The sequence below is a fragment of the Galleria mellonella genome, unplaced genomic scaffold (assembly GCF_026898425.1).
Source record: "Galleria mellonella isolate WM207_F2 unplaced genomic scaffold, CSIRO_AGI_GalMel_v1 utg352, whole genome shotgun sequence".
Taxonomy (NCBI): domain Eukaryota; kingdom Metazoa; phylum Arthropoda; class Insecta; order Lepidoptera; family Pyralidae; genus Galleria; species Galleria mellonella.
Genome location: NW_026442084.1, coordinates 3283874 through 3306882, shown reverse-complemented (window position 1 = coordinate 3306882; position 23009 = coordinate 3283874). Strand labels below are relative to the sequence as shown.

Below are 23009 nucleotides of genomic sequence, written 5' to 3'. Positions count from 1 at the left end.
AATACGAAAATATGTTTTCGCCATGTGTGTCGCGGTGACCAAATAAGCTACAGCTCAGTGATAATTTTACTTTTTTAGTTAGATACAGGATCGTTTTCTGGAGGGTAAACAATGTAATATCATGAGTTATTACATTGTTTTTTATTATAAAATATTTTTAGTCACGCAATGCTTTTGTTAATAAAGAAACTATGTGATGCATTAATTCTTATGTGCAGTCATTTGTAAAGCCATTAGTATTATAAACCAGGATAATGAGTTGTACAACTTTAAATTTCTTTACACCTAATTTTCAATTGTTTATATGAAGTATCTACTTGTTAACCAATATGTACTGGTAATGTTAGGTACATACGTTGATTTGCTGAAATGATATTGGAATGGATTGAATTTTCTTTTATTGTAGAATGATATTGTAATTAACTACTAGAAGTGACAATGAAGTCGGATATAGAGCTTTGAAGAGGTTCAGATAGAAAAACAAAGGTTGTAGAGAATTCTATTCTTTTGGTATGTACATGAAAAAACAAGACAAGAAGTATTTACGAATAAGTGGAATCTATTATTATTTCTTCAGAAATTAATTCAAATTGTATAGTGAATTTTGTCATCGTTTCGACAAACCAATTTTAATGATTACGTAAAAACTATTATCTGACTTTTATTACTTGTATGCTAATGAAACCATATCAGCTTGCAAATATACAGACAGCCACTTCACTCACAAATAAATATAATATCAATGTAAATACCTTTATTTATATTCGACAAGTGTGTATACCATTGTATTATATCTAAAATACACTTGTGGACTAAACTGAAAGAAAAGTCATGAAATATTTTATTATTATTGTCGTTGCGACTGAATGATGCCCCCGGACCGGCAACTGCTGTCTGTGACTGTGACAACTCAATATCTTCGACCTTCTCGTGTTGCGTGCACGGCGAGGTGCGCGCGCGCATCGTTTTAGATACATAACGAACAGTACCGAACCGCACGCATTACTGTCAGTTTCGCGCGCGAAATCAACAATATTGTTGTGCTGTGCCAGTATTTCGTGGTCTTTTGTGTTTTTCTATATGTTTGTGAGAATGAAATAGTGAGTGTTGTTCTTTATTTGTGAAAAAAAAAAAAACTTACAGGTACGAGTAATTGAAATAGTATTTTTGTCTCCAATAACATTTATTATACTTATAAGACGTTTGTCAATGAGAAAAAAGTATTATTTTTATATATACTGTGAAGCAATAAACTGAAATATACAATGTTTTAGCGTATTGTCAATAAAACGTCAATCAATATAAAAATATCCAGCTACCTAAAGCTGCTGGCAATTGGTACTAGTAATGGATCAAGTAATCGTATCTGCTATCGTAAAAGGCCATAATTCGAGTTGAAACTTGTAAGAGTAAGGCGATCTACATAATTTATATTTCTATTTGACGTTTCCTTTGTTTAATACTTATTATTGTTTTCATAAATTTTTGGTCTTAAACTGTAAATATACGGGCTTAAATGAACATTTGAGGTATCGTAAAAATTTCAAAATTCATCCTTCTACATAACTTTATTTTTTATTTGTACTTTTACGTTTCTTTAATTATTAATTTAATTAATATTTGGATAATTTTCATGCCGTTAGTCGAGAATAACGATTTTATTGTAAAAAAAAAACACATCAGTTTAAAGAACAAAACCACCATGTATATTGATAAACCGAGAGATATACCTAATTAACTTTGTACAATAAATAATTCTCGTAACACAGGATGTGGTGTGAGAAATAAAAATCATGTTAACACAACCATTTCCATAACTATGTTTATAGCCATTAGACCCGGGGCTGCTATTCAAAAATTCATTTCCTAGATCAGCCTAAAATCGACCGAAGACTGAATTGAATCTGACAAATACAGCTCTATTTTAGAAGTGATTGCCAGTACGGACTAATAGACTATATATATAAATTAAATTGACCTCTCCACTTATTATTTTATTTAATGTATTAGAAATTTAGTTTATGTTTGTCCTTAGAATAAAGATTTTGCTGTGACAACAAAATGAAATTTTAATGTTAGAGATTGATTTAAGAAAATGCCACCTCAGAATCGACCCCAATGCGTCAACAGAATTGAATTCACCTATCATACTTTCCTAGTAACCTGCCAATGTACACCATTAGCATAGATGAAGTTATAGTTTCATTTTTTTTTATTTAAAATATACACAAAATAGTTTTATCAGCCCATTGTGTAATTTTTCAAATCGCTTTTGCAATAATAATAGCAAATGTTACAGGTTACACTTGTAGTTAACGGTCAATTGAGAAATGAATAAACGTCTGTACATAATTACTTAATAGCAAACTACATTAATGTTCAAATGATAGTAATATTGCTACCTATAAATATTATATTCTGCATGTATGAAACGCGTTACGGAAGTGCAGGAAGCAAAAATATGTCTTTGACACTCGGTTATCTTTGCCTACACCGCATAAACACCACATATACTAAGATAGAAAGATATCTATCTATCTTCACGCCAAGTCCCTTATGGGGAATTACATACGTACATATTATATATGTATAATTGCAATATCGACATTAAGAGTGTTATAGACTTTAATTATTTTTTGTCGTTGTTATGGGTTCCATTCTTGGTTGAACTAATTTAGAAGAAAAAATTGGCTCCAACGTGGGTATCCTGGGTCTTATTAACCTTAGGCCCGTTTATAAAAACTACATAACAATTTTGAATTTCCAATCCTACAATTTTGTAGAAAAATTTATTTGTCTTTTTGGTCTCTTTTTATAAAAGTCATGACAATGACTTTGACGTCAGATTATGAGAACTTCACACGTATTTGTTCAAAGTGGTTAATAATATTTGTAAGAAGATATGTATGAAATTCTGATTTCCAAAATTATTCGCTAAAGGCGCAATGTTATTTAAATTTTCTAATATATTTTCAATACCGAAAATAGATGCAAATGTAAACCCAGTTTTGATGTAAATCTTTGCACAATTCGTATTACAAGCTCTATCTAAAATATGTTAGCAGTTAATTATCAATTTGTTCTCAGTAAATGATACAAAAGACTTTTGTTTACCGTTCACTCTTAACGTGTATGACGCGCGGCTTTTCAATTATTCGGTAAATTATCACAATAACGTCTGCATTTTAATTTAAATGTAATGAATACAGTCGTGTTTACTGGCCATTGAAAAAAGACTCATTTAAAGTGGCATCAAAACGTGTGAATGTCTAATTCGTCTAGAGGTCTTTTTCACACGATGTATTGTTAAATTTTGAACTGATTTTAATGATTCAACTGCAGTCGTTAATGCCCACTCTTTATTCCTTTTTTCTTACATAATAGGGGCCACAGACAGCCCTCTATGTCGAGGCTGTTTTGATGCTGAAGAAACGGCTGCTTATGCAATCCGGAAAATGTAGTCATGGCCCCTCAACGTTCAGATATTCTCGGAACAGTGAGGTCGCTCCGTGAGACCTGTGAAGATCCCATAAAGCTTCTGTGCCTCTGTGCGGTGTTTGTTTAGCTGTACTAGCTACGACTCATACGCACAATGGCCCAAATGATAGGTTTAGTGAAAATGAGTTAAATTTACATTTATATTTATTCCTCCCCTCATATTATAAACAATTGAATGGATCAAGTCACTAGATGTTTGACCCTTCAAGTCTCATAGTATCGTAGAGGCAAATTCTTTCGTATAATATCGCATGCACTAACCTAACATTTAATTTTTATCAGATCGTCAAAGATTTGTTATCAATGTCTATAGAATAGCAGGATCTTTTGATAGATAGATAGATAATTTATTTACATTACTTACAGCACACAAATTACAATAAAAAAAACATACACGTAATACACAGCAAAAGAGACAAAAGAATAAAAATAAAAAAGCACAAATAAAAAAAAAATACAAAAACAAAATATATAATCTAACAATCTCCTTTGTTACCATTCCTTCATGCGTGTGCCATAGTAACACAAAATGATCACGGCTCAGTTTATTGCTTTGCCCTTAAAAGAGCTTTGCCCTTAAGAGATCTTTTTTGACTACTTATTTATTTATTTAGGCAGACATAAGGCAATTTAATCAATTCAAATCTCTGTATATCTAGAACTAGTTTGTTTTGTTATCCTTACATACATACATATCTGTCACACCTTTGTTAACCATATCCTTATATTTTGCTTTCTTTCGTTTTTCATACAAGCTTTTGGTAGAAGACCCATTTAAAAAGAAGTTGTAATAATTTATTAGCCTTAGTATCTAATATAATATCTTTAATTTATAAGTATTAGTTTGTGAAGCAAGTAACCTATGCTGCCACCTACTACACTCACTACTTACCAACTTAAGTAAATACTAAAGATGTCATTCAAGTACGTAATTAGGTATGTACGAAGCTAATTAGGCTTAACATGTTTGCCAAAACCATTTACAACTTATCCAGACCACGTATTTACGTAACGTACTTATTGCTTAAGTGGGTATTAATTCGAATTAATATACTAATAAATATCTAAACATAAAATCATTTAACTGAGATTTGGAATTTGAAGGCATTACGGAATACTTTTTCTATGTTAATATAAATAATTGTCAGTTTATCTATTACAGTTTGAAAAAAACAAATAATAAGAGTTTTTAAATTCGATAATCTTTTTTGTGCTCATTACGAGACTACTTCGTAAATTCTGCGCCGACTTTAATGATTCTTTTTTTAAACTTATATATTTTATTGCAATATATTGTCATGACTGAAGCCGCTGTTTTTTTTCCGGAACAAAATTTTAAAGTAAATACTGACTACATTTATGTTTATGACATATAATACCACTTTTGTCAGATTTGGATGACTAATAACGTAAAAAGAAACTACCTATGCTTATAAGATGACAATGTAGATAATTTTAAAAGATACTAAATAGATAATATAGTTAAATAGTATTTAAGATGATGTACAAATACAGGCTTATCTGAAAAGAGATTATGATATCACTAGCTATATCTTAGAGCTATATATTTTACGATTTCCACCTGAGCAATAAAATGTCTACTGTCATTGAATTGTTTAGCCACAAGGTCAAATTTCTATCTAGGCCTAGAAGTACATCCTCTTACGAGTCTGGTTCGAGTCTGTGATTAATGATTTATCAACAGTACTATGCACTTGTACTTTAGAGACAGTACTTGACACGTTCAGTACATATGATTCACAGATCTCCTTTGGAAAATACATTTTATAAACCGAGAAGATAAAAAAAATCTTAAAATTCCTATCACTGATAGGAATTAGCAAGAAACATTAAAAAAGGGTGAGCACAAATGATCATATGATTTTGTTACGATAAACCAACTTAATCTGCTTTGATCCTCATCTATTATTGCGTCAGCGTATATATACCAATTGTGGGGTTTACAAGTGGGGTTGCCATTACATTTTCACCAATTACAAAAAGAATCTTGCTAGCTTTTTAAATATTTTAAGGCGCTGATTTTCTTATTGAATGTTATAAATCTTCATAAGATATTAGACGGAGTATTCCTCAAAACAACTCTGGGAGTAATTGTTTTGTCTCTTCCTTGAGTGATAAGCACATTTGTAGTCGAAATAAAAATAATGCTATAAATTTCATGTTACACCATAATTCACGTGGTTTTCCCATCAAGAATGTCAAATATGTGATGTTTTGTAAACACGCGTCGATTATTTCTCAACGTCTTTTATTTACGAATACCTTTCATCTCATGCCCAAAGTAAAATACAACGTAACTAATATACCATATAATACACTCATGGTTTTTGCTTAAACATAACTAATTATTATAATACCTATTCTGTAATGTCAAATGATCACGTTATTTTACATGGATTTGGCTTCGCTTGTACCTAACTCATCTCTTTTTATCGTTGGACAAAAAATATCTAAAAAAGGTCATGCACACAGATTAAGTAATTTGAAGAAAAATTATAATAATTGCCATATTAAATATAATAACCAAAAAGAACATAAATAAGAAGTTACCTATTAAGTAGGTAGATACTGTTGTAAATAGCAGGATGCAGTAATAAAACATATATGTATTTGTGATATAAAATAATAAGTTTAGTGAAAAAATACGAGACATGTCTTATAAAAATCTGACATAGAACAAACTTAAAAATAATACATTGTTCTAAAAATACATAATCTTACTTGGTGCTTTACTGGAGCTTTATTTTGAAGTTTAATTTACCGTAGTAGTTTTTTTTTTTTATTTCTGTTACCTCATAACTCCGTCTTACTGTTTAGTGCCATAGAAATTTTATTAACAACGGTTTAGTTGTTTTGTTTTTAAATGAAGATAGCCGTCACAATTGATATTGGTTTTTTGTGGGACACAATCTTTAATTATCAATTATTATTCAATTCCAAATGATTAACAAACAAACGTCTCACTTGATGTCAAGTGGTAACCAACGTCTATAGGCATGAACAAGACTATGACGTACATATGTTATATTCAAAATCCTGTGATCAGGATACACTATGCCGCCCATGGTACATGTACGGCCATTTCTGAGGAAAAAGGAGTTAGGTATACTACCAAACCCAGTATTTTTACTGCCATATATCAAAGTTTAAACATGAACAAATCCAAGCAACTACAACTGTATAGGAATAAAAACGCGAATGAGAAAAAGATCTTAATGCAGACAGACAAAGAGACAGATAGACAGATCTTAATGCAGTTCAAAGTATAGACTAGCCAATTTGATAATTATCATGTCGGCCGTTAACTGTCCATTGCTGAACATAGGCCTACCCCATAACTTCTTATACCGGTTTTGTCAGTACTTGCTACGGTTGACATGTGGGTTAGCAACTGTAGTAAGGCTTTGGTGGTGTTCTAAGAGCTACTTATTCCTCGACCATTAAGTTCCCATAATCGCCTCTTACGACACTCACGGGAAAGGAAGAGATGATCCATCCATTCTATGCTAAAACCACACGACAATTTGAGAATAAAGCAGTATAATTAAAAAAAACTACAAAGACAAATTAGACATCACATATGAATACATTTTTATTAGGGGGAAAGGGATTGCTAGTAATGGAGACTGACAATCCCATTGCTAGCAATATACCCAACCAGGTCGACCTCCTCGCGATTCCCCTGGAAACTATCATGATTAATTCCAGATGAATTCATCATGATAGGCTAACTGACCTGTTTTTATTCTCATCGATCACCATTCACGTGCCCCGCCAGCGTATCCCGTTAGCGCAGGCGGGGTTTACCATTCCATATTCATCCAATAAAAAAATACATTTTTATTGTTCACAAAATAAAGGACTCGATGTAATTACCCGAATCGGTTTCACGGTACAGCGCGCATTATCATTTAAAACGCGAACAACGCAAAGCAAGCACGTACGAGTACTTATGTATATGTTTTATGTGGCCTGTACAATCATCATTCATATAATTAGGTAGAGACACAATAAGTCATATTTAAATATATTCTAAGTACCTGTATGTGAGAAAATATAAAACAACTATACAAATGTAACCCTGTGACAATTTACACTGACCGTGTAAACAGGTAACTAAACTGTACCTACACAGATTATGTTAAATGTGTGAATGGAGATTATTTAAATGTTTCCAAACAAAACAGTCAACTATAATTTTCTATAGTGGACGTCGCCTTGTGCAAATGAGATTTTGGAGGGCTTTACGTTATTCAGTTGTTTGCATTCGCACTGTACCATAAATTTATAAAATTCAACGTTTTTTTTACCCTGAAATACCTGAAGTTTCAAATTTGATACCGGGGTTATAAATCGCATTGGGCGCCTACAATCGATTTTATTTTAATATTTGACTGTTTACATGTTACCAAATTTTTTTTCTAAGTAAATATATAAAAATATCGTTTTGATTTTTTTACTATTATTTTTCTCCATTAGTAAACACAGTAAAAGTATAAGTGTACCTTATATATTTTTTAATTTGATTTAAAAATTAAGGCTTTTAAAGGTTAAAAAGGGCAAATGACATGCGGTGTGTTGGGCCGGGTCGTTGGGTTATGGTTGCGCGCAATGATGGCTGGCCTATCTGTTATACTCGGTAATGGGTGCAACTTATGGAGACTGGTCTGTTTACGTTTGCTTGTTTATTTTCTATTTAATACATATTAATAGATATGTATGTATGTGTATAAATAAAGCCTAATGCTAATTATAGTCACTACTCATGCAAATGTAAAATTATCTTATACAATGATAATTTAAAAAAGTAACTGTTGTGTTTCGTGCAGGGTTTCCTCAACAGATAATAACATACCAAACCCAGCAGTACAATCATAAAGACATGACGATTTAAAGTGTAATATATATGTTTAAAGACTATTTCTATTCTACTCTATTCTCAATCTGCTTCCATCTTTTTCTTGATTGAAACTACTTTTCTAATTGAGTAGTCATAATAAAAATAGTCCTTATTAATAAGTTTATTTAAATAAAAAATATTTCTTATTATACGAAACAAATTCAATAAAAATAATCCAGGCAAAGTTGTGATAGGAGCTCAGGAATCTAGATATCCACACGTGAGTCACTAACTGGGAAACTGGGAATACTTTCATCTAGTGCTTCTTTATTTATTTATTCTTTAGTAAATAAAAACATTCTCTCGTCAACCTTAGAGAAGTGTTAGAATACTCGAATGCGGTACTAATATTAATTGATATAAATACATACATATGTATATATATAAACATGTATGTATCGGCTGCCTAAGCTATAATTATAGCCTATTGCCACTTCAGCTTACTCGTCTTTATATTTAACTAATTAAGAATTTTGTTCAGATTTGTAAATTTTTAATTACTTTTATAATTAATTTGGAATTCGAACTTCGATTTGAAATGTCACTTTTCTGTAAATTTTTAATAACCTTGTTAATGTATTTTAAATATTATGTAATGTTTCACACATCTTGTACCTAATTAATTTTGATTAAGATTTTAATAGTCCAATCCATCGCTGATGTATGTACACATGTATTGCGTATGTGGTGGTTTTTATTTCTTCATTAACATTCAAATGCTCGATTGAATCATGTTACCATATACACTCCTAGTATAATTCGTTGTATAAATTCAGCAAACTTTCATTTTTGATACGAATTCATTCAATGATGTTTATGTTTTTTTTTTTTATTGGATGAAAATGGAGTGGTAACCCCGCCTGCGCTAATGGGGTACGTTGGCGTGAAGGGTGATAGATGAGAATGAAAACAGGCCAGTTAGGCATCATGATGATTTTTCATTAATCATGATAGTTTCCACCGAATTCATACATATTGATGGATTCTCAGTTCCATTAAACAATCCCTTTTCTCCCCCATGATGTTTATGTTATAAAATAATATATAAAATATATAGAAAAATTAAAATAATTCTTAAATATTTGTATTAAAGAAAAAAAATTAAATTACGTTTTAATTATTTTTTCCTTTGAAACTGTAGTCGGATTATTATGAAAATTAAATAATTAATTTATGGGTTCATACGCACATTGAAGTCGATTCTCTTTATTTTTCTCTTAATCTACAATAATATTTTAATATGATAATTTTACGAGATAACAGTTCTATGGACTATCTTAAAGTAAAAAATATAATAATTTTGACTTAACTGTGATATCAAATTAAAATTTTAATTTTAGAAATTGAATTAGAATCGAATCCATTTTTGTTTATAGATATCGAATTATTATTCCATAGCGGCATTTCCTCTTAATATTGCTACTACGTTCACGTGATAGAAACATGAGACTTTAAATTTCAACAGACTTTAAAACAGAAGGAGGTTCTCACTTTATATATATATATATATATATATATATATATATATATATATATATATATATATATATATATATATATATATATATATATATATATATTATATTTATATTTTTTACCTCATAAATCCGACAGTTATAAAGCAATTAGGATATTTTTTTTATTTTAGTTCAAAATAAAAGGATTTACTTTTAGATTAATTTTAAAAAATCTTAACAAAATCGATTCAGTATTAAATTTTCAAATAAAAATAACAGGTTTTGCCCTAATTGAAGTTAGTTTTTTGTATGAACCACAATCTTATATCAGTTTTAATTTTATATGTATACATATAGTTTTCGTTATACTGTATATAATATATGATTATTATTGCAGTAACCACAAATTACACGGTTCGTACTGTACCATTTATACGACTAGATATTATTAGATGCATAGGTATGCATGCAATTTACTCTAGCAACGAATATAAGTGTCGCAAGATTTACAAATCATTGCTTAAACCTTGTATACACAGACAGATTAAATAGGTATTACGCTGTAATAATTTTCTACCGGTTTTTTTCTTTTATTGGGCCATTGATAAAAATTATTTTTTTTTTTAGCAGAAATCATATAATGTAATTAAAGCCTGGAGACACAATTTACCAGAGGGAGACTGTACAAAAGTCGTTTGCTTGGGCACCTATGTCCCATTCGTGTTTCTACCGTGAAGCAGTTGTATTTGCATGGCTGTGTTTTAGTTTGAAGGATGGGATATGACAGTGAATTTAGAGGGTACAGAGGAATAACACCTGAGTCCTCAGGAATGGCAACGCATGGGGGTTATCATGAGCGAAATACTCTGTTATGTCCATGATACTGCTCATGTTTATAGGCTAAGATTACTACTTTCCATTAGGTGAGCCATCAGCTTGTTTGTTATTACAATAACAGTATTACTGTTTTCTCTACATCCTGTGTAAACTAATAATGTTGACTTTATAAAGTTAAGATTTTTTAAGTTTTTTTAGTTACACTTATTCGACTCACTTTTTATTTTAGATTTTAGTCTCATGTATTCGACTGAGTGGCTTTAAATCAAACTTATTTGGTACTCAAAATATGGACCATATCATACATACATACATACATATCTGTTACGCCTGTCTCCCATTAGGGTAGGCAGAAATAATGGAACGCCAAATGCTTCCATTCAAACAAACCTCTTTCGCTTCTTCCACATTCAACAATCTTTTCATACACGCTCGCCGGTTACGGGTACTTTTAATTTGGCCTTTCTTCGGCACGTCGCTTATTTGGTCAACATACATCCGTCTAGGGCGGCCCCTACCGACATCTCCATTTATTCTTGCTCAATAAATCTCTTATATGGACCATCTTTGAAGTAAATATGTAATTTAAATTACATCATCATATCAGTCATTAACTGTCCACTGCTGAACATAGGTCTCCCCCATAAATATTTGGGGGATTTTACCAGTAGTTGCCATGCTTGACAAGGCTTGCAACCGTGGTCAGGGTTTTGGTGATGTTTTAAAAGGAACCCATCCTTCGACCATTAAATTGCCTTACGATACCCAGACTAAAAGGTGGTAAATAAATTAGGTATATTATATAGAATTCTATCTGTTTTCCACGGTGTTCATCAAACATTTTTGTAACCCTTGTTTCTTTGGGAAAAAGGTTCAGTTTTTTATACAACACAGGGAACAAACGAGCATGCGGCTTACCTGATAATAATGGACTACCACCGCCTATGATCACCCGTAGCGCCAGAGACATTGCAGGCGTACTGTCAGCTTTTTAAAAAGGAATATGCTTTTTTCTTGAAGGCATGAGGTTTTGCTGATTTATAAATATTTATTAATTAAATACAGTTACAAATTGTACTTGTTATAATGTTATATGACATAGGCACTTTCTCCAATGACTTACTGTTTTAAACTGTGATGCAACACTTCAAATATGGAGAGGTCAGTTACGGCTAAATACATAGATGTTTCCTAAATGTAAATATAATTAGCTATGTCTTATATCTCAGCATTTTCTATCTTAATATAGAAAAAAATTATCCAATATGTTAATGCACAATATCTAAAACTTGAACTATTGTTTTGTTTCTAATGGGTAAACCATCCGGATGAGTGGCAGTCTTCTACTGTACGTTTTTTCAAGGCACTTACTTCCACGCACAACCACTCTTTGGTATCCACTTCTAGCAGCAGTATTTCCGAACCTATACGACATTGTAACATTCAAGAGCATATACCTTCTAAGGCGGCCGGCATCACACCTCCACTACCTCTGGTGTTGTAGGTGATCATGAGCGACGGTAGTCACTTACGATTAGGTGAGCTGCATGTTCATTTGCCCCCTATATTATAAAAAAAAAATTTTAAAAAGAACTAATGTATAGAAAACTTTATTGTCAGTGCTTAACACGGGCTGTGTTTTATAAAGAAACTAGGATGGGACACTAATATATACATTTGAATGCGATCTGTCGCTAAATGTTGGCCTTGGCATTTTTCATATAGGTATGTTACGTCACAGAGAATATAAGAGTTACGTGATAGTTTTCGCTAATTCTGAATCAATTTTAATTTCTTCTTTTTGGTCAAAAAGTTTATTCCTGTATTTGTTTTTAATTGATTTTACTGCTAAAGCAATGTTCGTATTTCTTTGATAAAATAAATGTTAATTAAAATGTTAATACATATATAAATAATTATAGATTGTCTCACACAATAAAAGTTGCCTTCAATTGTGACAAAACTTGTTATTTTGATTTAAAAATCAAATAACTGAACCGATTTTGATAAAATTTCTATGAGACCAGTCTACAAGTATTTCCTTGCAGATAAAAAATTATTTTCCATATCGGTTTAGCAGTGACAGTTATTTATTTATTTAACTCTTTATTACACCATAAATAAAAATATACAATGACAAGTGAATAATACAAGTGAAATACAGTAACATAAATACAGATTGAAATATACACATAAAGGTACAAAAGGCGGTCTTATCGCCAGGGCAATCTCTTACAGACAACCTTTGGTTAAAGGAGAATAGATAGAAGTAGGTTTTTTTTAATGGATGATAATGGTATGGTAACCCCGCCTGCGCTATTGGTATACACTGGCGGGGTACCACTGATAGATGACTGATGAGGATGAAAGCAGGTCAGTTAGCTCATCCTAACGAATTCAACTAGAATTAGTCACGATGATTTCCAGGGGGAACCACGTGGAGGTCGACCTGACAGGGTATATTGCTAGTAATGGGGCTATTTGACCCCATTACTAACAATCCCTTTCCCTCCTTATCGATAGAAGTGGATAGGTGGCGCAAGAATTATGATGTAACGTAAAAAAAAATTCAACAGTATTGAGAACGTCCTATTTAAAGTCATTTCATGAAGGAATAATAACCAATTACTGACCTAATTGAATATTATCTCAAAATTATCTACAATAGGTGTTATATTCAACAAGTCAGTTTTAATCGATACTTAAAACGAGTACCACATGGGTAAGTGGGCAGAAAATGGTAAGTTTAATTCGTTAACCTATATAGATAACTTATCTGACGTAAAGACTGTTTGTTAGTCATTTGTAAAATTAAAACCGAGTTAAGTTTGCTGTTCACAAATGAAACTGTATATATATATATATATATATATATATATATATATATATATATATATATATATATATATATATATATATATTGTATGTATGTATGTATATTATATGTATATAATATATACATTACATATACAGTGTATTTTGTGATGTCTGTTCGTATGAATAGACATCACAGAATACACTGTGACACTCGCAATACTAAAGACAAAATTTAAAAATTTTTTATGTCAATTAAATTACATTTAAATGTACATATAAATGAAACTAGATTTAAATTATTTATTTTAATTCTTTTTTTATTGAATACTAATGTAGTTTGAGGGATATTAAACAAACATAAAAACTGCAATATATTGCATATTGTTATAACATACGAATTTTTACAATTCACTGGACAAGTTTTTGTCGCGCAATCAAGAGATAAATTTACGAAGTTGTTTTCAGATTGCATGTTTATTTATAATATACCTATATGATAAAAATGATAAATAAAAGTTTTTTTGTGTATATCGAATTTTACTGCAATATTTTATCCTTAAGTAATGTTATGAATACGAAAGTGAGTTTATTTGATTGTTTGTTACGTTTTCACATCTAAACCGCTGAATCGATTATGATGAAATTTGCTATTAAGATAGGTGGGACCTTGGAGACGGTTGTAGGTTATTTTTTCTCCTGGTCAGTGAACATATCTCGGTCACGCGGGCGAAGTCGCAGATAAAAGCTAGTAATGGAATAAAGGCGATAAAAATATATACTGAGAACAACCACAAATAATATACTTTATACTGTACTAGTAATAACTATGTAAATTTTTGAATTGGACTCAAATAATTCGTTTACAGATATCGATTACTCAATTGGAACTGCTAACCGATCTACATATTTAAATTTTTCTTGCTGTCTTTGAAAAAAGTAAAATTATAATAGACTTACGTAAATGGTAAGGCGTATTTCTTATATATTTGTACAAAATTAACATGACACTGAGCTTAAGAAGAGAGTAATGTACGAGATGTGACTTAATTAGCATAACAATTGACACTGAGTGCAAAATATAAGAAGTACAGAGATTAACTTTACCGTTTACCTAGATAATTTGTATTGAAAACTTAATAGCGCCTCTAGCGGATAGTTTCGAAAACCCAGGTGTCCATACAAACGTACTGACGTAACCGTGAAAGCTGTTGTAACGTAAATCTTTTTACAAATCGCACTAAACATTCAGAAAACAACGTTAAAAGTACTTAACTATAGTTGTTTTACTATTGTGAAATGAGAAATTATCATATTTTTTGTTTTTAGGATTTTTTGATCTCCCTTGTTTCTATTACATTCCATTAAGAGGCGAATTTCACAGTATTTCGACATTTTTTTTTATATTCCACTGCGATGCAATTTATTTCTGGTAACAGAGACATAGATAAAAAAATTAAAGATTAATGTGTAACTCTTTTTAAATGTGCACCTAGAATAGTCAAAATATGGGTGTTGGTAAATCTAATAATGGTTATAGATTGATCACTGACAAACAGTGGCATAGAGTCTCGCAGTGGTGGTCAGTTTTCCGCGCCAAATGTTTATGGCAATTGACGTAAAAGTGGTTTCTCTTTTAGGATCTCACACCTAGATGCTAGGTAATTCTTGTGATATTTATGTTGTGAGATGGTGACCACTTCCTGTGAAATGAATTTTCAGTTTACTATTCTAAGTTGCATAATAAATAAAACATACTATTACTCAAGTTGGTACTTGTATATTTTAGTTCGCTTCAACTGTGACAAAAATGATAAACGGGGAATTTAGAACGTATAGTATTGTACCATGTGGTCCAGCCCTATGCTAGACCGGGATGGTCTTTCCTTTTCCCTAGGTGTTGTAAAAGGCGACTAAGGATTTTTGATAGTCGAAGGATGGGCAGCAGCATCCCTCTTAAAACATAACCAAAAGTCTAACTGCGGTTGCCAACCCACCTGCCAAGCGAGACAATGAAACCCTCTTATAGGGAAGGCCTATGTTCAGCGGTGGGCAGGTAACGGCTTATATAATGATTGTATGTTTGCAACAGGATTTTGCTACACAATAAACAGTCATTAGCTCCTAAAAGAAAATCGGTAGCTTCAATTTTCATATTTGTGAGTAGAGACCAAGACGGGAGTAAACCCTATCGATGGATAAAAAAGACACTATCGAAGTCAATTCAGGGCCGAGTAATGTTTTCAAAGAGATTTCCGCCGGCTGGTGGAAACCTCTCGATGGATAAAAATTTCCATTGATTCAGCGTGGAAATACAGCAAGTATCCTAGGCACCCTACCAGCTGGCAGTGATCTCAAAGAAATTTTTTATCTTTAAATATATTTTTTTTATTTTTTTATTACTTGTCTATTAATTCAGGATTGATAATGTAATTGCATAACATAGTCACAAAATAATACAGACGAATCGAATATTTCCGTGTTTTGGGTGCCCCCCAAAAACAATTCAATGGAACTCTAAAAAAGCGTACGAACGACTATAGGTTAGCAACAGGTAGTAGCAAATCGTCAATATATTCGCAATATATCACCGACCGAGGGGAGCGAAGGTCTCGGGCCATCGTTAAACTGTCTGGGAACGTTTGAGAATCCACGTGGAAACTAAGGTCACATTACGGGCTCTTTATGGTTGTTTGTCAATCTGTTTTTTAGTAAACATGTAATTATATAACCAAGATTAAGTAGTCTAAGTATTTATCCCACTTCTTGCTATATTGTTACACAGATAGGATAAATGATACTTTATGTAGATAACGCGGACAAAGCCACGGGTTTTGCAAAATCTTATAATATCCCCAATACAGAAGGTCTAGCAACAAACTAATAGACCTATTTCACCACATTCTATCAAATAGATGAAGCGCAAACATTAACCTTTTTACGATTGGTCACTAAACGAATTTGACAAGAAATACTAGACGACGCTGGATTTGAGACGTGCTGTTTTTGTTGATTTTTTTTGGTAATTAAAGATAATTTGAAGTCAGATTATTAAATTAGCGAATGGTTTTTATTATTATGTATGTAAAAATAAGCAAGAAACAATTATTAGAATAAGTTATAATAAGTATTGCAGGTGTTCGTAGACTACGGTAACCACTTACCATCAGGTGGGCCGTATGCTTGTTTGCCACCTCAGTGGCATAAAAAAAAATTATTTTGTTTTAAGTTTTTAAAATTTTATATTTATTTTAATGTCAGTACTATAGTAGTAGTTGATCTGAATAAAGGCTATATGATTATTATATGTATGAATTATAAGCCACACAATAGCAATGTAAGAAACATTGCTAGTATATAGTTTTTTTACAAAGTTGTACAATGCAAGAGAATAAAGACAAAAAATATGATAAATTATCTTGCCATCTAGTATTTCGTGTCCAATTTTGTTTAGTGACCAACTTAAATTACCACCATTATCATGACCAACATAGTTGCCATATAACAAGTATGTTTTTATGAGGCCAAGGCCCTAAACGTCAATATGAGAAAATAATCATAATAAATAACAAATAGCTGTCCCACTACAGTCTCGTTCCGTTCGGTTGCGCTAATAGGGACGTATTATCCAGGCACCTTTGATTGAAACAAGTGGACCGTGACTCTCGATACAATGAGATGAGGTTCACGGAGCTACCTGCCAACAATAAGGAACTGTTTTTCTTTTCGTTTTGCTGTTGCGCTGTATAATAGTTTCAGTATTTTTCCGATCATGAATTATAAAAATTTGTATATATTTTCTCCGTAAGTATAAGTAAAAAATCAGACAAAATTAGGAACAATAATATTAGAAATAGAATAAAGATCTAAGATGTAAAATATAAAACAGAGACATAACAGATAAAACAAGCTATAACATATAAAATAGGAAAACTCGAATGAAAGTGGTCTGGGCATATGAGGTAGATAAAAGTGAAGTAAAAGAGTGGCTCAATGGTCAAAGAGAGGGAAAGAGGAAGAGAGGAAGGCCACACAATAATATTCGCGAAGTTGCAGGTACCACATGGAATAGAGTTACAAGTAATATACATAAATGAAAAAGATCGGAGAATGCCAACTAATAGATATTCAGACTATTAAAGAGAAAAAAAAATAACGTATTAAGGAATAATATTAATATTTTAATGAAACGATGAAATTAAACCATCGTGGTTAATTTTTGATTAATTTACCAAAATAGCGCAGGCAGAGTTACCATTAATTCTCACCCATGGGACAACTCTACATGGAAGTAAACATTATTGAATCCAAAAACCTGAAAACCTTCTCCTTTTGAATGCCGCTTAAAAAATATTAGGTAGGAATTACAAATAACTAAATTACAAAATAATTGACAAAATGATTACAAAATAATTGAATAAATTGAAAAAAGAATTGGATAAATGATGATTCAGCTCTTTTAAATATAAAATCATCAAAATTGCTTTACATTTTGCGAAAATATTTATTTTTTATTATTATAGTTGCATTGATATCGAGTAACACACACGCAAAAATACAATCATATTAATAAGATATTGTTTATAGGCTGAAAGGAAGGAAACTAAACTGTTATATTGTGTAATACCTTATATGGAGCGTTTCAGGTACATCCCCACATAATGCTAAGTGACTCAGAGTCGATGATGTCCTATCCGTATGTGATATCATTGAAGTCTGAAGGTTTTCGTGCAATATAATCAAAAGGTGACCATGCATATCAACTGTGTTATACTGTGACATTCACTACTGAGGACAAGTTGTTATCTCTGAATGTAAATAACTTGCTCCAAAGCTGAAATGCATAACAAGACATCACAGTTAAAAAAATATATTTTTTTTTCAAACATCCATGGTTTTTTGTATGGTTGAAGTGATCTCATATGATTAATTATCATACACTTAACTAAATTGTACTCTTCGCGTCAATATTATTATGGGCAAATATTTCGTTTACTTATTACTCGTTGTTTGAGCTCCATATAAGGGTTTAAATTCTTCATGTCAAAACATTTAAGTGTTGTTGGTTGGTTGTTTGTCTGGTTTTAAATTTATAAGTTATTTTGTGTATTTCTAATTTAAGCAGTCTATAAAAAGTTGGTGTAATATGTATTTAAACTACAACCGGAATATTATTATATAAAGTGCTATTTCCATTTGTTGGCCTGTTGTTGCCATTTATTACAAAATGACATATCATAAGTAATTTTTCATAGTTTAGATGAAGTGTACAGAGGGTGACTTTGTACAAGTCGTTTGCTTGGGTATCTCTATCCCACTCATGTTTCTACCGTGAAGCAGTTGTATTTGCATGATTGTTTCCCTTTGAAGGGTGGGACCATATCCCACCCTTTCAGTGAATTTACAGGGTACATACCCAACGTTGCTAGTTTCCGTTACTAATATCTAGTACCTTCTGGTCCCAGGGTTAGACGTTCTGTTTATGAATGATAATGAAATGGTTACTCCGTCTACGCCGTCGGTATACGTTGGCGGTGGTGTCGAATTTCACAAGAATTAACCAAGGTGGTTTCCAGGGTTCATCCAGGATTCATCATAATCATATCATCAACATAAGCTTACCCGTAGACTGCCATAAGGAAGGGTCTTGAGCCATCTGCACCCTGTACGTGTATAGGCGACGGTTAGCTTTATATTAGGTGGAACGATAGCTTATTTGTCATTTTCAATATTATAAAGTGAGTGTCCTTCTTACAGAAACGAATAAAAATACTACGTAATTAAACCACTAAGGAAGTAATTACTATTGAGTTAACCCGCATTATCGGACCTGCTTTTTTGTATTGAAGTGTAGATAATCTCTATGTTGTAATTTGTAACCAATATCACATACAGGCGGTCTTGCATCACCGCTACCCATGCATTTTCCCTCTCTTGTCCTCGTGTTAAGTCAGAGGATATCCGATCAATGCTAATCGCTTTTCCAAATTACCTTGCAGTTGAGGTATCTTTATATAGAAAACTGGATATAACCGGTTACAATTGCCAGTCTATAAAGATTAGAGTCACGGAATTATTCCATGAATTAATTTTGTCTGTATTTGAGGTGGATTAGTGTTTTACTGTTCAAGTTATTTACCTATTTGTAGAACGGAGTTTTTTTAGGAACTATATCATGAAATATATAACACTAGCTGTATATCGTGGCTTTGCCCGCGTATATTAGAATAAGAAGTGGCCTGTTATTTACCTGGTTGTTTGTATAATATAGAATATTGGTAGTGTTGTAGTCACTGAAGACATACATTTAGTGGGGGCATTTCTCGATTACTGACCAAAGCCATCAGCCTATATTTATTGTTTTAATTTTCTATTTTTTTTTTTATCTTTCTATTGTTCCTTTTTATTCCTTTTATTCATTTGTAAAAATAAATGAAAGATTTTTTTTTATTTAAAATCAGGCTTTATTATTAAATATCACATAGAACGATGAATAAAATACTTATAATTTATTATCAATAACCTAACATTTTATCACTTAAATATAATTTTATAGAAATTTATTTTTCTAATGGTGCATAGTTGAGGAGTTTCTCAATAAGATCCACATGACCGAGCAGCATTCGACGACAGCAGTATCTCTTCAAGCCCAGCGCGTCCAATGCATCACTGAAACAAAATTAAAGATAATAAATTAGGATAACTGTCAAGGTTTTTCCAAGATACTACAGCATGGGTTTCTTTAAAAGGGCGGTAAAAAGGTTCCTTAAGGGTCGATAACGCGCATGTAATACCTGTGGTATTGCAGGCATTCATAGGCTTTGGTAACTGCTTGCCATAATTATTTATTAATTATACATATATAATTAATATTCAACACTTTGTCCAATGAAATATGACAAATTTTGAATCTCACATAGTAATATGATATGACATATGAGTATACAACTATGAAATTTTTTTTATATTCAGTTTTCCTCATAAGCACTTAAATAAAATTATATATACAAGCATAGAACATACCTAACCTATCACAATCAAGTAATAAAGATAAAATTCTCAAAACTTCAAGTCCTTTATTTTGATATAATTACAATGACCATGTTTTTCATGTACCACTTGTTTGAATAACACCTACACCCTATAATGACAGCTGATAAAACCTAACACAATTTAGTTATATTATCACAGTATACTAACTATAAAATTTTATATATGTGTTTATAATATAATAAACATTCAAGGTAAATATGTTATTAACATTGTGTTATTATATCTAATGCTTGTAAATGTTTTATTGGCCTTAAACCGAAAGAACCATAAATGACTTTGGCTTAATGGCAAATAACACCTCTTATAGAGGGTGGAATTAAAATCGTTAAGCATAAATAAAATCAAGTATCTACTCATGCTATGATATATGCTATATAAGAATAGACATTTGATGATTCATAAACCCAAAAAAAAATACAAAAAATTATCAATGTTCTAAACTAACTTAACAGCTATATGTGCTTTACTAGTATGAAAGGCTTATTTTTGTCTTATTTTGACCCATATTTCTGTGATGAGAATATTAAACAACTGAATATAAGGAATAAAATTATCAATTAGGGAACTTTAGGAGTAGTGAAATTACAAAGAATAAGATACTAAAAATCTGGAACTAAACAAAATAATACAAGAAATATTCATATTAGTAATTGTTGGCACATATGGACCTTTGTTGTATACATTATAAACAACACCCATAAATACAGAACAACAATAAACACAACCATAAATACAGAACAGGCAGTCCTCATACTTACAGCATGTTAGGTTCTCCAAATATGCTACTGTAAAATGACAAATATTGTAAATCGAAACAATGTAAGTCGAGACATATTTGTTCATATTTTTACATGTAAAACTCAAGGGCTAGGATCCACACAAACTAAATAAAAAAAAAAACTGTATTTATAACAAAGGTATGAAGGGTATACATACTTAATTATCAAAAGTTCTTAAAATAATTATATATGTACTTATGAAATTGCTAGTTAATTCTTCTATGCCGGAAATCGAAATAATTGATGTATGCTTGAGGAATAGTATCAAAACATCATTCGACATAACTTGAAATTACATAAATCAAAACGATGTAAGTCGAGGACTACCTGCATAATATATTATAATCATTAATATATGAAACCCATTAAGATGCCCATAGTCTTCATACTCTACAATATAATATCACTATATAATACTCACCCTTCAGTATACTCTGCTTGCAGTAAGCCAAGGTATGCTTCCCACTTATTGCCTATTACTTTTCCACAAGTGAAACAACGAACTGGAATGATCATGGTGTCTGGAAGTAAATATTCTAATATTACAAACAATGATGTGTAAAATTTATTTATTTACTCTTTATTACATCACTTACAAAATAATATGTAGATAAATATATATTACACTTATGTAGTATAAAAGACAGTCTTATTGCTAAAGCTAAGCTTGCTTGGTGCAAGAAGCATAATTAATAAAAAAAGAAAACTGTTAATAAAACATATGCTACAAAAATGAATATATAAAATACATTACATACATTCTTATAATATACATATTGTTATTTATATATATATTTAGATAAAGACATATAATAATATTGTATATTAAATATGAGCCCAAGTTAAAGTATTTGGGAAATTTTTAGTACATTTTATTATCCAACTTTATAACTATATCTTGAGTATTCACGTTAGTTTTTTTCCATTATTTGATATAATTTTTTATTTCATTTTTCTATTACTGAATTACGTGCAAAAAATACCGCAAGTATTATCCCTAATTTATGTTAAATAACGAAAACTTAACGAGAGCCAAGAAATAAACCTGAATATACATTTTGAGGTTATAAACATTTAAATTGTAACTAAATTAAATATGAATAACAATAAGGACAAGTAACAATTGACAAAAATACAAATCTATTACCTTAAATGTTTTGTACAGAATAAACTTTATAAATTCAAAAGAATACAAATAAAACAATAAAATAAATTAGACAAGATTCTGATACAATACAAACTTTGCTTTGTAACAGTGACACTTGGCTCTTTGACAGTTGACGCTGAACGACTGACAGTAGATTGACGACAACTTGCAGACGGCAGCCGGCCACAGATTATGGGCATTAGGTCTTTATTACAGTTACCAGTTAATTATGAGTGCAAGATTTTATTTAACCGATTTACATTGAAGTTTGTATAATAAGTGCGATTTGTTTTATTAATAGTAAATTACAATATTGAAAATTACAAAAAAAATTAAATATAAAATATAAAAAAACAGATATATATATATAGTAATAAAACATAATCTTTATAAAAATAAATATTTAGGTAATTTTAAGTGGTCATTATATTCATGATCATAGAGTTAGTTTATAAATATTATATATTGGTAAAAATTCCAAAGACATTATTTTTCAATGAAAG

General features: G+C 31.0%; 2 protein-coding genes across 3 annotated transcripts in view; one reads left to right on the top strand and one right to left on the bottom strand.

The window, feature by feature from the left end:
• Window positions 1–928: 928 nt before the first annotated feature.
• Window positions 929–23009, top strand: part of LOC113519439 (polyamine-transporting ATPase 13A3-like) — a 46777-nt gene continuing 24696 nt past the window's right edge. The window contains exon 1 of the mRNA XM_026904552.3: window positions 929–1143. The gene's annotated coding sequence lies outside the window, so the exon portion shown is untranslated. The remainder of the gene's footprint in view (window positions 1144–23009) is intronic.
• LOC113519440 (DNA-directed RNA polymerases I, II, and III subunit RPABC5) lies at window positions 19968–22710 on the bottom strand. Of its 2 annotated transcripts, none has more exons than XM_026904554.3 (3): window positions 22601–22710; window positions 21781–21880; window positions 19968–20196 (listed from the first exon to the last, which is right to left on the bottom strand). In XM_026904554.3, the coding sequence occupies exons 1-3, from the start codon at window positions 22704–22706 to the stop codon at window positions 20088–20090; spliced, it is 315 nt and encodes a 104-aa protein (XP_026760355.2). In that variant the 5' UTR covers window positions 22707–22710; the 3' UTR covers window positions 19968–20087. The 2 variants fall into 2 exon arrangements, with proteins under 2 accessions (XP_026760355.2, XP_026760356.1); XM_026904555.3 differs by having other exon boundaries at window positions 22507–22664.